Here is an 18,616-nt window from a genome sequence, read left to right on the forward strand (position 1 = left end):
TAAGTTCACTCACTATGGTCATATTACCAGTAGATGGCAGAAAAAAAGGGGCTTGAACTCAGGTCTGTGTGACTGGAAAGCTGACCCTCAGTCCAGAACAGACCAGGCTATGACTGTAGGTGGGGAAGGGATATGAAGGATGGGAGACCAAGAAGCATGGGTAGCTGCTCAAGACATCTAAATCCAATGGAAGAACCCTGGACTGGGCTCAACAATGGTTCCCTCTATTCCCCCAAGCAGGCCAGGAAGAGAGGGAAGGGAAGGGGCACTGGTTGTGTAGGGAGGCACCAGGCAGCCTTGGCAACCGTACCCGCCGGGTCCCTGGGGCTAAGGAATTCTAGGAAACCAGGAACAGCCCCCGCCCCCTCCCCAGGAAGTCGAAGGAAGGGAGGGAGATGAGGGTAGCCACCCAGGAGCTCCCCTGCTGCCCCAATAGCCAGCTGTCTACCCTGCAGCTGAAACAGCTGGAGCCAGGGGCTCAGGACGATGGAGGTAGAGGGGCGCCCAGAGGCGCCTGCTGAATCCTGCAAACAGTTCCCGCTCTTTTTCTTCCAACACCAAGTTCCCTCCCTGGGCCAGAGGCCAATTTTCCCCTGCAGCCCCATTTCCTGCCTCGTCTGGGGTCTGCACCCGCCTGCCTGCCAGCACGTCGCTAACCTGGCCCAGCTGTCTGGGCTCTGGATCCGTGGGCCTGGCCTGTAGCCCATCCACTCAAGCAGGGAAGGCGGGGAGGGGATCCCAGAGCAGACTGTGGGCCGGGGCCAGTCCCTCCACGCCAGAGTGCAGTGCGTGAAGGGGGTGGAACAGCAGCCTGCAGCTGTCACAGGTCAGAAGCCTCTCCAAGGCGCTCGTCCCCTTAGAGGCCCTGTTCCAGGCTCCCAGTTTTCAGCAAAATGCCCAGGAGGCAAAGGGGCCTGAGGTGTAAGATCTTAAAGGAAGTGTCCCTGTGTGTTCCTTTCTGGAATAAAGGCAGCAGCAGCTTGGGCCTCAGCATCCAGGGTCCAAGAGGAAGACCACCCCTCAGGCTTCTGCCGACAGCTGGCCCCTAGACCCTCACAAACCTGCACCCCCAGGATGCCAAAAATGATGAAGAAGGCACAACAGATGACCACAATGTTGCCGATGGGCTTCAGTGAGGACATGAGCGTTTCCACCACCAGCTTCAGGCCCTGTGCCCGGCTGATTACCCTGGGGATAGAGGGGGGGTGATAAGAGGGGTTCCCCCAGCTCGGACACTCCCCTGTCCCTGCCCCTCAATCTTGGCCCAATGGTTCCAGGCTTGGGCTCTGGCTAAGGGAAGACGATGGCTTTGTGGGCTGGCTATGCAGAACAGTCCCCTCTTCCCAGGATCCCTGGCATGGGGATTCCCATCTATAAACTCTCAAAACAGGAAGCAGACACCCCCACTCTACCCTCATTTCCACTCCCAGGATGTCAAAGGACTCAACTCAAGGGAGGTGTTGCCAAGGGACAAAGAATGGCAGTGTGTTGTGAGGACAGGGAGATGCACTTGCAGGGGTCAGGCAGGGAGGGGAAGGAACAGGGGTGCATTGTCATAGCAAGGGAAGCATCACTAGTCAGTCAGTATTGTCCCCATCCACGGAAAGTTGTGACCCTTGGGTGGGGGGGGCGTGATTGCCTCATTGTGGAAGGTTTCCCGAGACGGCAGATGCCCCACTCGATCTGGTGGGTGGCTCCTGAGAGGCATGAAGGTGAGGAAAGCAGGGAAGAAGAGTCTCTTACCTCCCTGGGGAGGGCCAACTGTCACCCCAGAGGATACCAGCCAAGCGAGAGCTTTAGCTGAAGGCGATGAGGCCCCGCCTAGGGCCCCTTGTATTGCGCCCTGCACAAGGCCAGGGGCACAGCAGCCCTGAGCAGCATGTCATGTGGGGAGTGTCACTGAGGGGGAGGCCCAGGGACACAAAGTCCTCAGCCCGTAGTTGAAGCCGAGTGATGACAGCGTTCCCTGTGGGGGTCACAGGCAGGAAGCAGGGGCAGGTGGTTCCCTTGCTCCACTGCGGGGCGGCTGGTGGTTGGGGGCGTCCCCGAGGAGGACACCTGGCTGGGGCTCACCTGAGCGGGCGCAGGGTCCGCAGCAGCCGCAGCACCCTCAGCATGCCGAGGATCTTGGTGCCGCTGTCGGAGACCATGGAGACCAGGATGTCGATGATGGAGATGAGCACCAGCAGCCCGTCCAGCACGTTCCAGCTGCTTCGCAGGTACGCCTGCTCCCCAAAGCACCAGCCCAGGGCCACCACCTGGGGACGCCCGGCATGCCACGGTCACCACCACCTCCCTGCAGTCCCCCGCCCTGCCCTCCACTGGTAGCCCATCCTCTCCACCCCACCAGGAACCAGACAGCCCCCAACCAACATCGACCCCTCCGTCACCTTCACGGTCATCTCTGCCAGGAAGACTGCGGTGAAGACATAATTAGAGAGGGTCAGGAAGATGCGTTCCTACAAGAGAGAGCAGGTAGGTGTTGCCCACCAGGGCCCCCCTCCTTGGGCCAGGTCTGCTCTGCATACGGAAGCCAGGAATCGCTTCCAACGTTTGACTCAGAAAAAAAGACCCCTCCCCTCCCCAACAAAGCAGACAATCTCCTTTCCCCACTTCCACCCCTCACACACACACGCACACACACACACACACACACACACACACACACACACACACAGCCAGTGCCAGGCCCCCTGACTCACTTGCACCCCTGCCCTGAACAGAGCTGCTTCCCACGCCTCCCGAGTGTCCTGGAGGGGAAATAACCCCACTACCGTGCTGTCATCTGAGACCCACATTTCAGGCCCTACCATGATTTCTTTCTTAAAACTGGGGCAGGATTTAACTTGATCTCTGACCTCCCCATTCTACTCTTCTCCCTGCTCCATGGACTTGCTTTCCTGCTGTGTGCCCCAGAAATGGAGCTGCAGGAAAAGCTGGGGGCCCGAGGACAGGCAGTGTTTCCTCAGGCACAGTATTTATGCTGGGCCTAGGCTTGGGCAGGGAAAGAAAGGCGGCAGCCCTGATATCTGTGGGCTGATTTCATCACTGGGTGGCCAAGAGAGGGGTGTAAAGAGCTGGAGAGGCGGCAGGCAGAGAGTGAGCGTCAGAGAGAGTGCGAAACAGAGAAAGGGGAAAGAGAGATGTGTGCATGTGACAGCTAGAGGCAAAGGAGCTGAGTGGAAAGATGAGGGGAGAGACGTGATGACAGTGGCAGAGAGCTGCGCGGCAGGGCCTTGGGCAGGAGGTGGACGAGACGGCCAGTGTGACCAGCTGCCTTTGCTCCACCCCACACCGGCCCAGGGATGGGGACCCCTAGTGCTATGCTTCTTCACCCACCTCTTCCTGGGCTGGCCCCTCCACCCCTCAAGACTCCCTCGATCCCCACGCTGGCCTGCCTGAAGCCCACCCTAATGGAAGCCCCAATAGCACTGAAATCTGGACAATGACATGGAGGTAGCGAGGAGGGCAGGGGGCCACCTCCAAGTAAGTGGTGTAAGATGCCACCCCCCGTTCTTGGACCAGAATCATTGTCGGGGGGAGGGTATATGACAGCAGACGAGGGACAGCGTTCCCAGAACAGGTGGGCCCATCCCACCAGAGGCGAGGGCCCTGGGAGCATGTCCAGATACTCAGGCCTCTGGCCTCTCCTTTCCTTCTGAGGACTGATAGGCCAAGCAGAAGTGACCCGTCACAGCCCTGAAAACCTGCTTGTTTGTGACGTAGCATGGCCAAGAGGACCAGAGCAGCTGCCCTCTCCCCTCTGCATTGCCCAGGGGGCAGGCTGGACTGGCTGTCTCCCCCATCGGTGCAGGGGTCATGGGTGAAACTGAGACACTTTGCCAGGAGCAGGGAAAGCATGACTGCTCTGCGCAGCCAGGACCAGTCTCGCTGTTCGCATCATCCCCACACTCACCGACTCACACAGGGGCCTCACAAGTCTCTGGCTCACGAGAACACGCCGTCTGCAAATAGCCAGGGTGCGACGGGGCTCACTTTTCACCCAAGTAAGGAACAGGGCCCACTCCCTGAGCTGGACTGATGTATCACAGAAGGGAGATGGAAGCAGAAGAAGGACACAGGAGGTATCTCAGGGTGCCCGTTGCAAAGGTGGGAGTCAGGGAGACCTACGGGAGAGTCCTGGCTCCCTCCCTCCGTCTTTCTGGGCCTCCTTGCCCGCCCTGCTCACTAACCCGGGAGGGGCCTGGCACCGAGCAGGCACTCAACAGCCACCGTGTTTAGTCCTGGGGACTCACAGCACTGTGCGGGTCAATCTTGGGGCGCTCCATGGCGATGGTGATGCAGTTGAGGAAAATGATGACGAGGACCACGTGGTCAAACATCTTGTGCGTGATGATTCGGTGACACAAGAGGCGGAACCTGCTCCAGGACAGAGGCCAAAGCTGAGCGGGAGGCAGGCAGGGCAGCAGTGAGAGGCATTGCCCCGAGGCTCCTACCCATCCTGGGCACCCCCAGCCTGAGGCTCCTCTCTCACACATTCCCACGTCGGGGGACACTTCTAGCATCGGCATCACAGGATAATTTCCCGTGAGAAGGAGAGGCTGGGGCCCAGGTCAGGGACCCCCTGCTTACCTTGACTGAGGAGGGAAGATGTAGGCAGACCAAGAGTCTCGCTCGCGGCAGCAGGCAGGGAGCCGGGCTCGAATCCATGCCCTCATCCGTTCCCCTTTGCTCTGTGGAAGGATCAGCAGGGCTGTTAGGAGGGCCAGGCCACCAAGTTCCCCCACCCCTCACTCCTTCCCAGCCCTCACTTTGCCAACCTCTCCTAGCCCTCTTCCCTGCTTCTCTCCCTGAATTCCTAAGACCACCTTCTCATGTCCCCCCAAGCCCCCTCTGGTCCCCTGAGCATCCCTCACATCCTTTATCTCCCCCCTCCTCCCTTGCACCCCCTTCCTCCTCCTGCAAAATCTGCATTCTTCCCATCTCTACCTCCTGTCCAGCCCCCACCTGCCCTCCCTTTCTCCTTCCCTGCCCGCTGGGCTTGGAAGCCACATCAATTATCAAACATTACACTCATCATAGCCGTCTGTTCAAAGACACACCTGGGATGAAGCAACCCTGGCCCCTTCTCCTCACATGCTAACCCAGAGGTCCTGAGTGCCTGGGCCCCACCCCAGGGTTAAAGGTGGGGGCGGGGGAGGGAAGCCAGGAGAAGTGTAATGGGCAAGGCACGTGTAAAGTCAAGGCTGTCATGAGGTCAAGATGAGAGAAGGGGACAGGAGAGGGCATCAGTTTGGAGAGATGAGTGATGGGTCTTTCTGAGTCACAGGGGGAGAGCCATGAAAGATTCATACACATCTGCCTGAAACCATTCCTATCCACCAAGGACCTCAGAGCCACAGCCCCAGGCATGACGAGGATCTGGGGCTAGGCAGGGTGAGCACAGGGAGAAACGAGGGTGTTTGGAGCTCCACCTCCAGGGCCAGCACCCCTGAGATCCCTTGGGCGTGATGGTAACTTCCTGAATGCCACAGAACTGGGATGGGTTGTTTGTCCAGCCCTGCCCCAGGCCGGGCACAGCTCTCCTTGCTCAAGGTCACTGTGTGCACAGGGGCCTCACCAGGTTGCCCTCGTCATCACCATCATCCCCATCCAGTGGGGGCTCGTCGGGCCGCAGGGCCCGGGCCAGGCGCCCTGGGGCGGACTTGCCATTGCAGTCCTGGTGCTCAGAGGCCGAGCTGCGGCCACTGGCTGTGCGGTGTAAACCGGGAACCTGCAGTGTGTCTGGTAGGTCAAAAGAGTTCTTGGCTTCCCGTTCCAGGGGGCCCCCGTGGCGACAGTCGCTGCCCACGGGGCTGGCCCGCTCCTCTTCCGAGCTCTCTTCCTCATCCTGGCTCTCCTGGCCCTCGCCTGACAACAGGGACCGCCGCTCCCCACTCGGGCTCCTCCGCTTCAGGCTGGGGGCACGGCCCAGGCTGTTCCTGCTGGAGCGCCTGCTGGCCCAGCTGCTTGCTGCACTCCAAGGACTGTGTGGAGAGCTACGGGCGCTTGGCTGGAGGGTGAGCCGAGGAGAGAGAGGGTGGTCTCAGCCACGGCCATGCAGCCCTGTACCCCTACATGCACCCCATCTCCCGTCGGCCTCCCTGGCATCACACCAGGCATAGAGGCATGATGAGCAGGGGCTCTGGTCTTGGATGCCTAGATTCAGGACCTGGTTTACTCCAATCCGCTGTGTGACCTTGGGCAAGTTAATAAACCTCTCTGTACCTCAGTTCCTCATCTCTAAAGCAGATACGACACTAGCACCTATTCTTTGTTTAGTGAGAGAAGTCTTATCACTACCAGATGAGCGGCAGTATTAAATAATGGCCAGAGCGTGGGCCCTCACACTAGCCTCCTGGATTAAAATGCTGGCTCTGTCACCTACTTGCTTCGGAGCTTCCCACACATCACTTCAGGGCCCTGAGACGCAGGTCCCCATCTGTAAAATGGGGATAGTAACAGTACCTACCTCATAGGGTTGCTGTGAGGATTAAATGGGTCTACAACACTTATGAGCAGTGTCTAGAATGGTGTCTGGCCCAGAATCAGTTACTGGATGGGGTTTACTATTATTATGATGAGCTATTAAGGAGGTAGGAACCCCCCACTTTAGAGACGACGCTCAGAGGTTGAGTCTCACCCAACGTCACTCAGGGAACAGAAGAAGCAGGATTAGAACCCAAGGCCAGGGCTCCTCCACCTGCCTGCACCGCCAGCCCCGACTGACCCCCCTGGGGCTTGTCCAACCCATGGCTCAGGGGTATCTTCTCGGGCCTTCCCACCTCCATCCTCTCTCCCCTTCTGATGTCCTCACATCTCCCATCGGGGATCCCTACCGGTGACTTCATCTCGTGGGCCGCCCCGGGCTCGGCTGACCCACTGCTGCTGGTGCGGCGGGAGGTGGGGCCCAGCGCCTCTGCCAGGCCTGTGCTGGAGCTCTTGGGAAGCGACATGGGCGTGGCGGCCGTATGGATGATGAGAGGTGGCAACAAGCTCCTCCGCAGCTCCGGGTGCTCCCCCAGGGACACCACTGCAGGAGAGAGACAGGGAGTCCCTGAGTCCACTCAAGGCTGGCCCAGGGCCAGGGGCCATACCCCCAGGATAGATACTCACAGGCCAAGTGCTTCTTCCTGTCCCCATCGCCATCCAGACTGGGAGAGAAGAAATCGGGCTCGGACTCAGACTTGGTGGCATCTCCCTAGGGTGGGGGAGCAGCGGGCCATTAGGGAGCTGGCTGGGCAGGGGTCAGAGGGATGCACGGAGGTCTTCCTGTCTTCACACGCACACACTACATATAGGCCACAGGAACCAGCAACCACGGCACGAGACATGCACTGGCATAAACCAGACCACCCAGGCTTGGGGCCCAGGGCTCCTCAGGGCACCCAACACCTCTGCCTCCTACCAGCCACACCTCAGAGACGGCCACTGCTAACCCCAGAGCCCACAGCACAACCAGCCTGGCTGGGACTGGCTCCAAGAATGGCTGAGGGAAATGGGGATAGCCGGGTGGGGAGGGTGGGTGGCATGGGCATCTGAGGACCTGAGGGATCTCTAGAGCCTCAGTTCTAAAGGCCACTTGTGCCCTGTGCTCTCCCTCCATGGCTGCCCTCCTGAGCCTCAGACCCGAGGACCCCAGAAGGAAATTGAAAGACCCCAGACGAAGTGGCTCAGCCCAGCGATGCCACTTCCATCCCCCTGCTTCTCCCTCCATCTTCCTCAAGCCCCTGCCCCCTCCCCTGGCCCCATTTTTACCTCTCTCCCTGTCTCTAGGAGAGTTTTTTCTTCTTTCTTAGCAGGTCAGTAGGTTCCCCAGTAATTACACACTTCTCCTTAAGAAGTTATTAAAAAATACTTGATTGCTACTTTTGATAAGGACATAAATATTGCGTAATTGGCATCTCAGGGGATCATTTTCATTAACTCAGTTTTCGTCCCTAACGAGGCCTTTCATTATCAAGTGGGATCTCCAGGGGGCTGCTCGGGATGTACAGGACTGTGAAGTCCTGCGGGAATCCTGACTTCGCCCCGAATTCTGGTGCCAATGCAGGAAACAGCAGGGCGCAGCCTCAGTGTGGGGGCCAGAGAAGGACCACGCCCCGTAATCCCTGCCAGACCTCCTGGGTGGTCAAGGAGCCAGAGACTGGGAAGTGGCTTTAAAATTCTGGCACATTCTGGCAAGAGCCATCTCTACTCCCTCCGAAGACTTGTCCTGAGCTGAGGCAGCTTGTGGGGTCTCCAACAGAGGTTCAGGGCAAGACGGAGGGGACAGAGATAGGGGAGCACAGTCTGTGGCCACGGATCCCAACTCCTCTGAGACCCGATGACTGGGACTCCTGGGGGCCTTCCGCGTAGGCACGCACACGCGGTGTACCACACACGTGCATACAGAGGATTCTAAGTCCCTTCCTTCTCCCTCCATCCATCAGTCTGTAGAGGATGGGAATGTGCCCTTTGCAGGTGGATGGGGGCAGAGGCAAGGAGGCTCCTCCCCTTGATATCCTCAAGGGAGAAGGGACTTAAAATCGAAGCCAGTCTCACGACACCAATGACCACCACGGCGACCACAGGTTGCACAGCAGCTGAGCGTGAACACGAGCACAGAGACACGGAGGCGGAGTAGAGGGGGGCACAGGGCACAGGGGGCATGCTGACTCATGATTGCGTACCTACCCCCTGGGAGTCGACAGGCAGCTGAATACAGCTTAACTGTCCACTCGCATCTTCCCGTTTGCTGATTTCCTACAGGGAGAGGGGGAGGCAGGGGACGGGCGCTGGTCACAGGCACTCAGGCTTTCAAACATCAGCAGTGTCCAAAGAGGATGAAGATAAAGGAGGGATGCAAACCCGACAGCAGGGGAAACAAGACACGGGGGTGGGAGGAGTGGAAAGGGGACAGAATGGCCTTCCAGGATTCAACCACAGGCCCTCGGGCCAGAATGAATCTGAAGGGTGAGGGCTGAGGCCACAAAGATGGGGACAAGGGCAGGAAAGGAGATCAAGCCCAGATAATCCTAATAGCAGCTACCATTCACTAGAGCTTGCCAGGCTCCGTGGAATTGCTTCATTAACACCAGCCTGCTTCCTCGAAAGGTGAGAAGCAGGGATTGCCAGCACCATCTTACAGGAGGCACCCAAGGTTTGGAGAAGTTCAGAAAATGTCCCAAGTCGTACGGAGAGTAAGAGGTGCATGTGGGCCTCAGACCCAAGTCTACAACTCCCCCTTCCTCGCTAGAAGGCAGCAGGCTTAGGGAATGGGTAGGAACGGTGGGAAGAAGAGGCTGGAGAGGAGACAAGGTCAGGAGCAGGAACAGGCCTCCTAACCCCCATCCACTCTGCCTGCATCCCTCCCAATCAGAACAGGTCCAGCTGCTCCAACTGGGATGGGATGTGACAAGTAACATCGGGATGACGGCTATGATATTGTTTATTATCAATTAATGGCCTCACACAGGGCCTGCTGCCCGTTCATTTAATTAAGTGTGTGGATGATAAATATACAGGGATTCAGGGCACTGCCCCCTGCAAGTCGGGAAATGAACAGCCAGCCGGCCCCATCCCCTTGACCCCCTCTCCTACCTCTCGGCAGGGTGGCAAGGCCAGCAGGGGGCCACTCTTGAGGCCTCATGCTGGTGACACCTAACAAAATGGCAGCAGCTACTTCCTCCACTGAGGTGGGGTGGCCTCAGGCTATCACAACAGCAATAATCAGCCTCTCCTGCCAGACTGTGAGGCCCCCCTCAGCACCACAGATACAGCCCCCTGAAACTCCATACAGGAGAGGGCAGGTGCCTCTGGAGGTGTTCAAGTCACTAGCATTGAGTGACCACGAGCGCCCCCTCCCCAGGAGTTGGCTCACCACATGCAAGACAATGAGCCGAGGGTGCAGCCCCTCCCCCGGGCACTTGAGGGCCAGGCCACTGCCCACCCCCATGGAGGGAGTATTGATCCTGAAATCCTTTCTCCATCCCACCCTGAGTGAGACCCTCCCTATAGTCACTTGTACTCTGAAGGGCGAAGAGGGTATGGCCCAGGGTCCTAGCTGACCTCTTAGGCTGAGGCAGCCATAGGCCCCTAGCAGGGCCGGAATGACCAGACCAGGGCCGAGGGCCAGGCTGCTCTCATTCCCACGCATAGACTTTGCTTTGCTGCTGCCTAGCAACCAGGCTGGCTTTGTGGCACTCAGTCTAACAAGGTGTTTGCTGAAAGAGCCAGTGCTGGGGAGGGGGTTGTCTGTGCCGGGCATCACCAGGACAGCCGAGGTGGCTGATCAGCCAGTTGGGGAGGCGGCGGGGAATAGACTCGGGGCATTTTCCATTTCCTTCCACAGGGTTCCATAGGAATTTTTCTGAGGGAATCTTAGCTCCCAGGACCTGTGGTTTGGAAGGATCTGAAAGACCCAAGTCCCTACTGAGCTTCTCTTACAAATCAAGAGCAGTGGCTGAGAGTGGTGGGTCTCCAAAGAGACCCTGGTCCGTGTGGGAGCACGGTGGCACCTCTTAACCCTTCAGGCCCCAATGAACCCCCAAACAATTGTCCTGTCCCAGGGAGAGCACCAACGTCCCTCCCTCCTGCAAGAGGCCCAGCCATCACCAAGGCAGGGCTCAACCCCCCACCAGCTGCCCTCACTGTCACCCAGCAGGAGGAAATGCAATAATGGGTACCTACAGAATTACAACGAGCAGGAAAAGGCCAGTGCAGGACAGATGCCCCCGCACCCCACCAGCCCAGCCTGGCCCTCGGGGAACAGCCCTCCCTCTCAAGGCTGGGAAAGAGGCGGAAAATAGATTTTTGTTTTTCCACCGTGTGCTAGGTATTTATAGACCAGGCCGCAGCGGGAGTTTCCATCCGGGTCACCTGGAGAGAACTGGACCAAGAGCTTCTCCAGCCCAACCTGGAGCATTTCTAGGTTGGGTCAACCTGCCCTGTGCAAGGTTCTGGGCTGGGCCTGGGGTGGGGAGAGGGGCAGAGCTGAGGGAGAAGAGGGGGTTCAGCCCTTTAGGCAGAGGCTGTGCCCTGGCAAGACAAGGGCAGGATCAATGTAAATCAATATTAATTGATGACGCTGCCTGTGACGAACGTGATGGAGTCCGGGCTGGAAATAGGACGTTCATCTCTGCCATGCCCGCAGCTAATTGGGCTCATTTCTCACCCTGGGCAGCTCAGCCCTGCCCGAGCCCTGGTGGCATCTTCATCAGCTCAGCCAGAGCTCAGATGACTTGCACACAAGCTTCCCCCACCTCTTGGCTCAGATGTGTCCCCTCTGAATGTCCCCAAGAGCACCTGTTCTCAAGGATCTAGCTGGACCGTGTGCCGACACTTGTCTAGCCCTCTGGGGAAGGGTCTAGCTGACTTTGAGGGGGAAGCCCACTTGGCAGCTAACCTGGGACCCAGGGACCCCTCCCCCACAACCACCGAGTGCCGAGGGGATGCCTGAGACCCAGAGCCCCCCACCCTTAGTTGCCCCACTGAGTCTGAAGGGTGCTTCCTGCAGGACCTCCCAGACTACCAAAGCTTAAGCCAGGCAGCCGATCCCTCCTAGAAGTGGGCTGTTTAAAGCAGGGGGTTACCTCCGCCTGGAAGCCCTCCACCAGAATGGCCACAAGCAGATTAAAGAGCACATAGTTGCCAAAAGTCATGAGGGCGATGAAGTAAAGGGCGGCCCAGGACGACGTGGAGGCCATTCCGTTGTACAGCACCTTGTTCCAATCTTCCTGGGTCAGGATCTGCGAGCAGACGACAGGAGTCAGGGCTCTCGCCAGGGCCACCCCACGGCCCCCACCCACCCTGCCCTGTCTCCCTCGCACCTGAAAGACGGTGACGATGGCCCAGAGCAGGGAGTCAAAATTCTTCCGGTCCGGCAGCGTGTCTCCGTCACGCTCAGATGCAAATTTGCAGCCGAAAAGATGCATGCCCAGGATGCTGAAGACACAGGAGCCACAGGACGGGGATCAGGCCCCAGCACCCCTGCCCTGGGGCCCTTCTCCCGGCCGGCACCCGCCCTCACCTGAAGATGAAGATGAAGAGCATGAGCAGCATGCAGAAGGTGGCCACGTTGTCCATGGTCTTCATGAGCACCACGAGCTGCCGCTGCAGCGCCGGCAGGAAGCGCACCAGCTTCAGCACCCGCATCAGGCGGAAGGTCCGCAGCACCGACAGGCCGCCCCCTTGCTGGCCCACGATCTCCCACACACTGCAAGAGGGGCAGGGAGAGCCTGAACCCGCTGCATGCTCCCCCTCCGCCCACTGCTCTCTTTGCCAGGGGCCAGCAGCAACCTGGGGCCTGGACTGGCCAGCACAGCCTGAGAAAGTGGCGTACAGACTGGCCCTCAGGCCTCCAGGCAGGAGCCTCCAGGGTGGCAAGGATCTGGGTGACAGTGCCAGCCTTCTCCACTCTCTCAGATCCTGGCAGCCGACAGCCCTTTCCCTCAATCTGGGCAAAGCAACAACATCAAGTTACGGAATATTTGCTTTGTTCTCTTTTAACAAAATCTAAAGCCAATCCCAAAAAAGCAATAAAGTAGTTCTCCTGGCCCTAAGCCTGGGGCAATGGAGCATTCTCCCAAGGTTTTGGAAACCTGAAACTAAGCTGCCAGCGTCTGAGATGGTTTCCAAGCACTTTGCAAGCAGGGGCAGCTGGCTGGGCCTCATACGTCCTCCAATTCCTCTCCAAAGCCAACTCCCCAGTCCTCACCCACTGCAGGCCTACGTGGGGTCGAGGACAAGAAGTAGAAGTTGGGAGAGAAGACTGTAGAGGGGCCCGGCCAAAGGAGATGAGAGGCCACGTCCCTCCTGAGCAAGGTAAGGCCGAGAGAGAGGGTGGATGGAGCAGGGGAGGCCCAGAGAGTCCCCACCTGGGGCAGTGGCAGGGCCTGGGGGTCAGTGGGGCCTGACTCCAGACGCCTTCAGCCCAGAGGAACAGGCTGTGTGGCTCTTCGCCCCAACCCTCCCGGTGGGCGTTCCTCAGGTGAGAGGCAGTGAAGGGGTAGTCATACCTGATGACAACAATGACGCCATCAAAGATGTTGTAGGGGTTCTTGATGTAGCCAAAGGGACCATAGACGAGCAGCTTCAGCAGCATCTCCAGGGCAAAGAGGCTGGTGAAGACGATGTTGCTGATTTCCAGGGCATTGGTAAGCTCCTCGGGCTGGAGGGCAGGGCAGGCATGAAGCAGCCGTGGCTTGTTCCTGAGCCCCTCATGCAGCCCTCCCGAACACAGGGCCACAGGGAGAGGAGGAGTAGGAACAGCAAAATGGGGGAGGCGGGTGTGGGGGACTGGATGCTCAGGCTTATGGGGAGGGCCCTCCCTCAAAGGGTCCATGAGGAAATGCACTGAGGGCCAGCCAGGACATGCAGCCCTCGGCCCCTTGCCATTCCCAGGTCTGGGTCTCAGATCCTGGAGGACTGAGCTGTGCGTTCTGCCCACTTACTTCTGGGCGCTCTGAGACCCATCCTTACCTGTGCTGCCAGGTCAGGTCAGCAGGCCCGGGCCAGCAGCACAATGACGCTGGCCCATGTCACAGGGCAATTGCTAAGGCCTCACACTCATACCAGTCACACAGTCACACACAGTCACACATGCTCTACAATTACTCTGTGGACTTGGCAGCCTTCTCTTGGACAACTGTTGGCTACACTGCTTCCTTCCAGACACAAACAGGCATATACACACAAACATGCATATACACACAAACACACATGCACAAACACACATACCCACACACACCCATGCATGCATGCACATACGAACATGCCAATGGGCAGAAGGGAAATTCCAAGAAGGGCTGTCACAGATGAGGAGGCTCTTGGAGCTGCTGCCTGAGACTAGGAACCTTGGTTAATTCTCAGCCTATCCTCTCAGCTCACTGTGTGACCTTCGGCAAGATTCTCAACCTCTCTGGCCAAATAAAACACTGGAACTAATTTGTTTTTTGCTCCAAGGGGGATTAAGACCAAGGACACATATTAGAGAGGTCATCAGAACTAATGACAGACTATCTCATCTGCTATTCCAGCTCACTAGTCACCTCCCTCCCTTCCTCCTCTTTCTAGCAATGCCTCATGTCTAGCAATACACCAGGTATAAAAGGAGCTGCAAAAACATGTCAGCCATGCTCCCTGCCTCCCAGGAGCTTAGCATCTAGCCGGAAACAAGTTGTACACACACACAACAGCTGAATAACCATAAGAGGCCTTAGATGCTTCGATGACAAAATAAATTATCCAGACAGTAAATCCAGGAGTTCAGGGACAGGAGATGATGAAAAATACACTGGAAAAGCCTTAGTCAGGAGCTCACACTTGAAATGAACTCTGAAGTGTGAGCGGGGTCTCTCCAAGCAGAGGGGAAGGGAAGGCACCACGGGTCGAATACAAGGAATGAACCCAGGGAGAATGGGGGTGTGCGAGGCCAGGCTGGGGATTCAGGGTGGAGATGATTGGCTCAGTGGAACCCACTGCCTACGTCATGGAGTGTGTGACCCCCCAAAAGCCCCAGGTCCATGGTAGCCACTCAAGAATAATAAGTAAATAACCAAATGAAGCTGTTAGTCCATCAGACATCTCCCCCTGTTTACCCAGCTGCCTCATTTGACCGACTGCTCAAGTAGGTCACCCAAGAATGGAGCCAGGCCCTGGGCACCACCAAATGGATCCAAACGGCCCCAATCTGTGTGGCTAGCCTGGGTGGGAGGTGGGGAGAGTTGGAAGGAAGGGCATTCTGACTGTCAGGTGTTTAAGGGTCTATAGCTGCCCCGAGGGAGAGACGTTCTCAGCCAGGCATCGATTCTTTCTAAAGGCAGGTCTGGGGGCAGAGCCGGGGTTAGTAGGCAGGACCGAGAGCCAGCTGTGTAGAGTGAGTGGTTGTCGTCGGGGCTGGTGGGATACAGAACCCATTGCTCCAGCAGATCTGGAGTGATTCTTTGCTCCCCAGACGGAGTGGGGGCAGAAGGGGGCACTGCCACATGACCTAACGAATGGGGTCAGAGAGACAGGACCTTCAGCCCCTTCATGTAAGCAGTGCAGGTGGTGGGAAGGGGCCGTTGTCAAGACAGATAAAGCCCAAAACTCAGACCTCTGCTGACAGAGTGGATCCCCCACTCTGTGCTCCCGAGTCCAGTTTGCCAGGGAGTCGTGGTGAGCAAGTCTACCTCCCTGTCCACTCTGCCACCTGCCCAGTTATTCGTCCTTGGACTGGATGAAGATGAAGAGCACAGGCCACACAGGTGCGATGTTTTGCAGGTTCCCAGGCTCACCGTATGTCTCACCTCATGCCATCTACACAGAAGCCATCACACCCTCATTTTACAGATGAGCAAAAGAGATCAAGAGATGGTGGGTGACTGGTTCAAAGTCACAGGTTGGGGAGAGCCAGGGAGAGGGCTCCCATCCCACGTCACTCTGATTCCAGTACCACCAGTCAGGACCCAAATGCAGCCTAGGTGACAGTGACAGGCCTGTAACTCCAGACACACGGATGGACTGAATACACGATATGTCTTCTAATGTACATAACTTTATATTTCCCATGCACATAGATGTATGAATAAAGAACAAGTTGATCTGAAAGCATAGCTGAGGTACACTTACAATGGGTGAATGGTGAATGACGTATAAATTATACCTCAACAAGAGCTGCCAAAAATAAAAATAAAACTTGTTTTTAAATAGCTGAACACCCCGTAGCTTTTGCTATCCTGTATTTACTCAATCAGTGAGCTCTAAAAGGACAACTACTACCAAGCATGTGGAGGGAGGGTGTTCTCATCATTTTCTGATGTTATCCAGTGGTCAAGACAGTTTGTACCTTATGGCTCATGAACACACACAGACACACACATGCCCGCTCACCCGCACGCCAAGAGCCTCCTCAGAAGGAGGGTGCGGGGCTCCTCCAAGGCCTGCATCACCAGCCCTCATCAAGGAGGGTGGCAAGAAATCCTGAAGCCCCTGCCTTGCCTCTCCAGGCAGCTCTGGGACTGGAGAAGCAGGTGGGGTGGAGGGCCAGGCATTCTCCATTGGCCTGCACTCTCTCTCCTCCACGCTCTCACTGGGAATACTTAAGGGCAATGCCTATTCTCTCCCCGGGCCCTAGGATCCCCCGTGATCCATGGGAAAGAAGCCCTCCTCCCAGAAACCAAGTTACTAAATTGGAGGCTGGGAACATTCTGCAAACGTAGGACAAGGACGCAGAGACACAATCTTAGCAACACAGTTACCCCAGGGACCAGAGCTGTGATCCTGGCAAAGGGGAGGGGAGGGAGCCAAACTCTGCTAGTACCCTCCACGGGCCCTCCACTGGCTAATACGTTCCTCCCAAGATGTCATTTCCTCCCTGCCTCCTAGATGGCTCGCTCTACTCCGAGAAGTGTGGTGATTTAAAGGAGGTCACACCTGTGATTTAAAGGTCTGCACTCTTAGGAAGGTGCAGAGCTAGGCCTGTCTTTTTCTCTGCATCTTTCAACGCTGCCACCCCCCTCCATACCCACACGCACACAGAACCCATGCAGACACACACACAAGCCCATCAGGTGGATACCAGCTTTCCCTCGTGGACTCTCCCCAGGTGCAATGAAGTCTTTTCTCAGGTCTAGACTGTATCCTCCCTCCTGTTCCCAGATGTCAAGGCCCAGTGGTAGCTTCTATGAGTTGAGGCCAGGCAGCCTGAGCTTCTTTCACCCAGCGTTCCCAGGCTCTCCTCTGGGCTGATGCTGTCGACCTCTCATCTCCAATTTCCCAAAACTTCCCCTCCCTCAGTCTGTCACCTTAGAGCACCTGTGGCCCCAGGTAAGCTGTTCAATAGTTCTGAGAAACAGGACTCCTCTGAATTTCCTAGCACCTCCATCAACTAACCGTCAAAGTACCCACAGTATGCACAACACTGATGATAAAAGGTGGGGTTAAATCTGAACACAGGAAGTCTGCCAACTCTGAGAGTTTCTACCTGTGTGACCTAGGGCAAATTCCTTAACCTCTCTGATCCCCATTGGTGTCTTCTGTTAAACAGGGTACCAGCACCTCATGGCGAGGCTGCAGAACGTAGGAGTTCAAGCCTGTGAATACACACAGCTAAGAGCCATGCTCAGGTGGCCCCATGAACACTGACAGTGGACGCAAGCCTCAGACGTGGCAGGACAGAGTGCCTGCAAGGCTGTAACACCAGGAGCACCCCAGGAACTCAAACCCAGCTGAAGTCAGTGGGCCAGTGAGGAGGTGGAGGCAGGAGAACCCGTGGAGGGCATGCCCAGCTGGGGGCAATGTGAGCCAAGGTGCAGAGGAAGGAGTGAGGGCACACGGCATCCTGGAGACCAAGAATGAAAGGGTCTGCCTGGGTCAGAGAGTGGAGGGGATGGCAGGGAACAAGGATGCAAGGTCAGCAGGGGCAGGCAGAATGCACAACTGCACAACTCAGGCTGGACTTGTCTCTGCCCACATGCTGCCATTGAGGCTTCTGGGACGGAGAGAGGAGATGTGCAAAGCAGTATATTAAGAAGATTAATCTGGCTGCAGTGGTGGCAGCACGTGGACGGCTTGGAGAGACAAAGAGACGGAGACCAATTAGGGGATACTGCAGAGGTCCAAGCAGGAGGCTTGAGAGCCGGCTCTGGCACACGATGATGTAACTTTTGCAGGGAACATGCAAGGGGGTGGACAACCAGGTAGGACCTGAACGAGTCACCCCAGCCCTACCCAAGTGCCACTCCCACCCCATCTCCTCAGCCCCCATCTGCTCCACTGACCTTGAAATCTCTGCTCCCAATTCTGACTCCTTGGCTCACCCCAACTGTTTTCCACAGTCCTGCCTGCGGCTTCCACACACCTAGGAGAGGTGGTCCAGGTGGACCACAGGGATAGGGTCAGGGTCACTAGGTCAGTAGAGCTCCTTCTTCCTCCTCCTCCTCCTTCAAGGAGGTGTGGGACGTCAGGGGATACCTGTGTGGCAGGAGGTTTCCGGGAAACCCCACAGGACTCATCATATAGATCCCAGCCTTGCTCTTCACTGTCCCCCTGGAAACTCTCCAGCTAGGAACACTGCCTGCGGAAGTGTCACTGTGCCTCAGTGCTTCCAAACCAGGGGGATTTAGCTCCTCCCTTACAGTCCCCCACCCGCTCCCTGAAGTCACCTCAAGCAAACACACAAGCTAAGAAGGCACAAGACACTAGCAGCGCTCACTCAGCTTGGAGACCGCCAACCCTAAGCGCCTGAGACTTACAAGTCTGGGGCTGTGGCCCCTGCCCCTTACCTGCCAGGACAACCTCACAGCCCTGGAGCCCACGGCGGACCATTGAAAGGCTGGCCTCGTGCCACAGACCTCCGAGCGCTCCTGTTCTTCCAGCCCAGCTAAGTCCTCAACCTCTGCACCTCTCTGCTGCAGCCGTCGAATTGCTGAGCATTGCTAGAGTCACAAACCTGCGCTGACTGGACAGGGTGAGGCCCTGCTGGGGGCCCCATGGCTGCTCTGCACCTTTATCCACCATCCTCTATCGCTGGGTTTCCATCTCTCTCCCTAGGAGCTTCCCCAAACCTCTTCCTCTCCTCGGTCCCCATCCTCATTCCCAACCTGGCCTCCTGCTTCACGGGGCTCCACTTCCCTCCCTTCTTCAAACAGCTCTG

The 18,616-nt window shown here is 57.2% G+C and overlaps 1 protein-coding gene across 19 annotated transcripts in view; it reads right to left on the minus strand.

The window, feature by feature from the left end:
- CACNA1G (calcium voltage-gated channel subunit alpha1 G) overlaps positions 1-18,616 on the minus strand; it is a 64,645-nt gene that overhangs the window by 20,254 nt on the left and 25,775 nt on the right. For 12 of the 19 annotated variants that reach the window (XM_088802187.1, XM_088802189.1, XM_088802191.1 and 9 more), the window contains 13 exons: positions 12,999-13,150; positions 12,011-12,196; positions 11,811-11,925; positions 11,574-11,729; positions 8,677-8,745; positions 7,117-7,201; positions 6,840-7,033; positions 5,582-6,013; positions 4,594-4,694; positions 4,257-4,380; positions 2,391-2,459; positions 2,074-2,258; positions 1,062-1,188 (listed from right to left, as the gene is read on the minus strand). In XM_088802187.1, coding sequence (XP_088658313.1) covers positions 1,062-1,188; positions 2,074-2,258; positions 2,391-2,459; positions 4,257-4,380; positions 4,594-4,694; positions 5,582-6,013; positions 6,840-7,033; positions 7,117-7,201; positions 8,677-8,745; positions 11,574-11,729; positions 11,811-11,925; positions 12,011-12,196; positions 12,999-13,150 — 1,995 coding nt within the window. The remainder of the gene's footprint in view (positions 1-1,061; positions 1,189-2,073; positions 2,259-2,390; positions 2,460-4,256; positions 4,381-4,593; positions 4,695-5,581; positions 6,014-6,839; positions 7,034-7,116; positions 7,202-8,676; positions 8,746-11,573; positions 11,730-11,810; positions 11,926-12,010; positions 12,197-12,998; positions 13,151-18,616) is intronic. The other 7 variants (XM_019730963.3, XM_019730958.3, XM_088802190.1 and 4 more) reach the window with 1 other exon arrangement.

Source organism: Rhinolophus sinicus, chromosome 12, assembly GCF_057876585.1.
Source record: "Rhinolophus sinicus isolate RSI-liver-muscle chromosome 12, RSI-T2T, whole genome shotgun sequence".
NCBI lineage: Eukaryota > Metazoa > Chordata > Mammalia > Chiroptera > Rhinolophidae > Rhinolophus > Rhinolophus sinicus.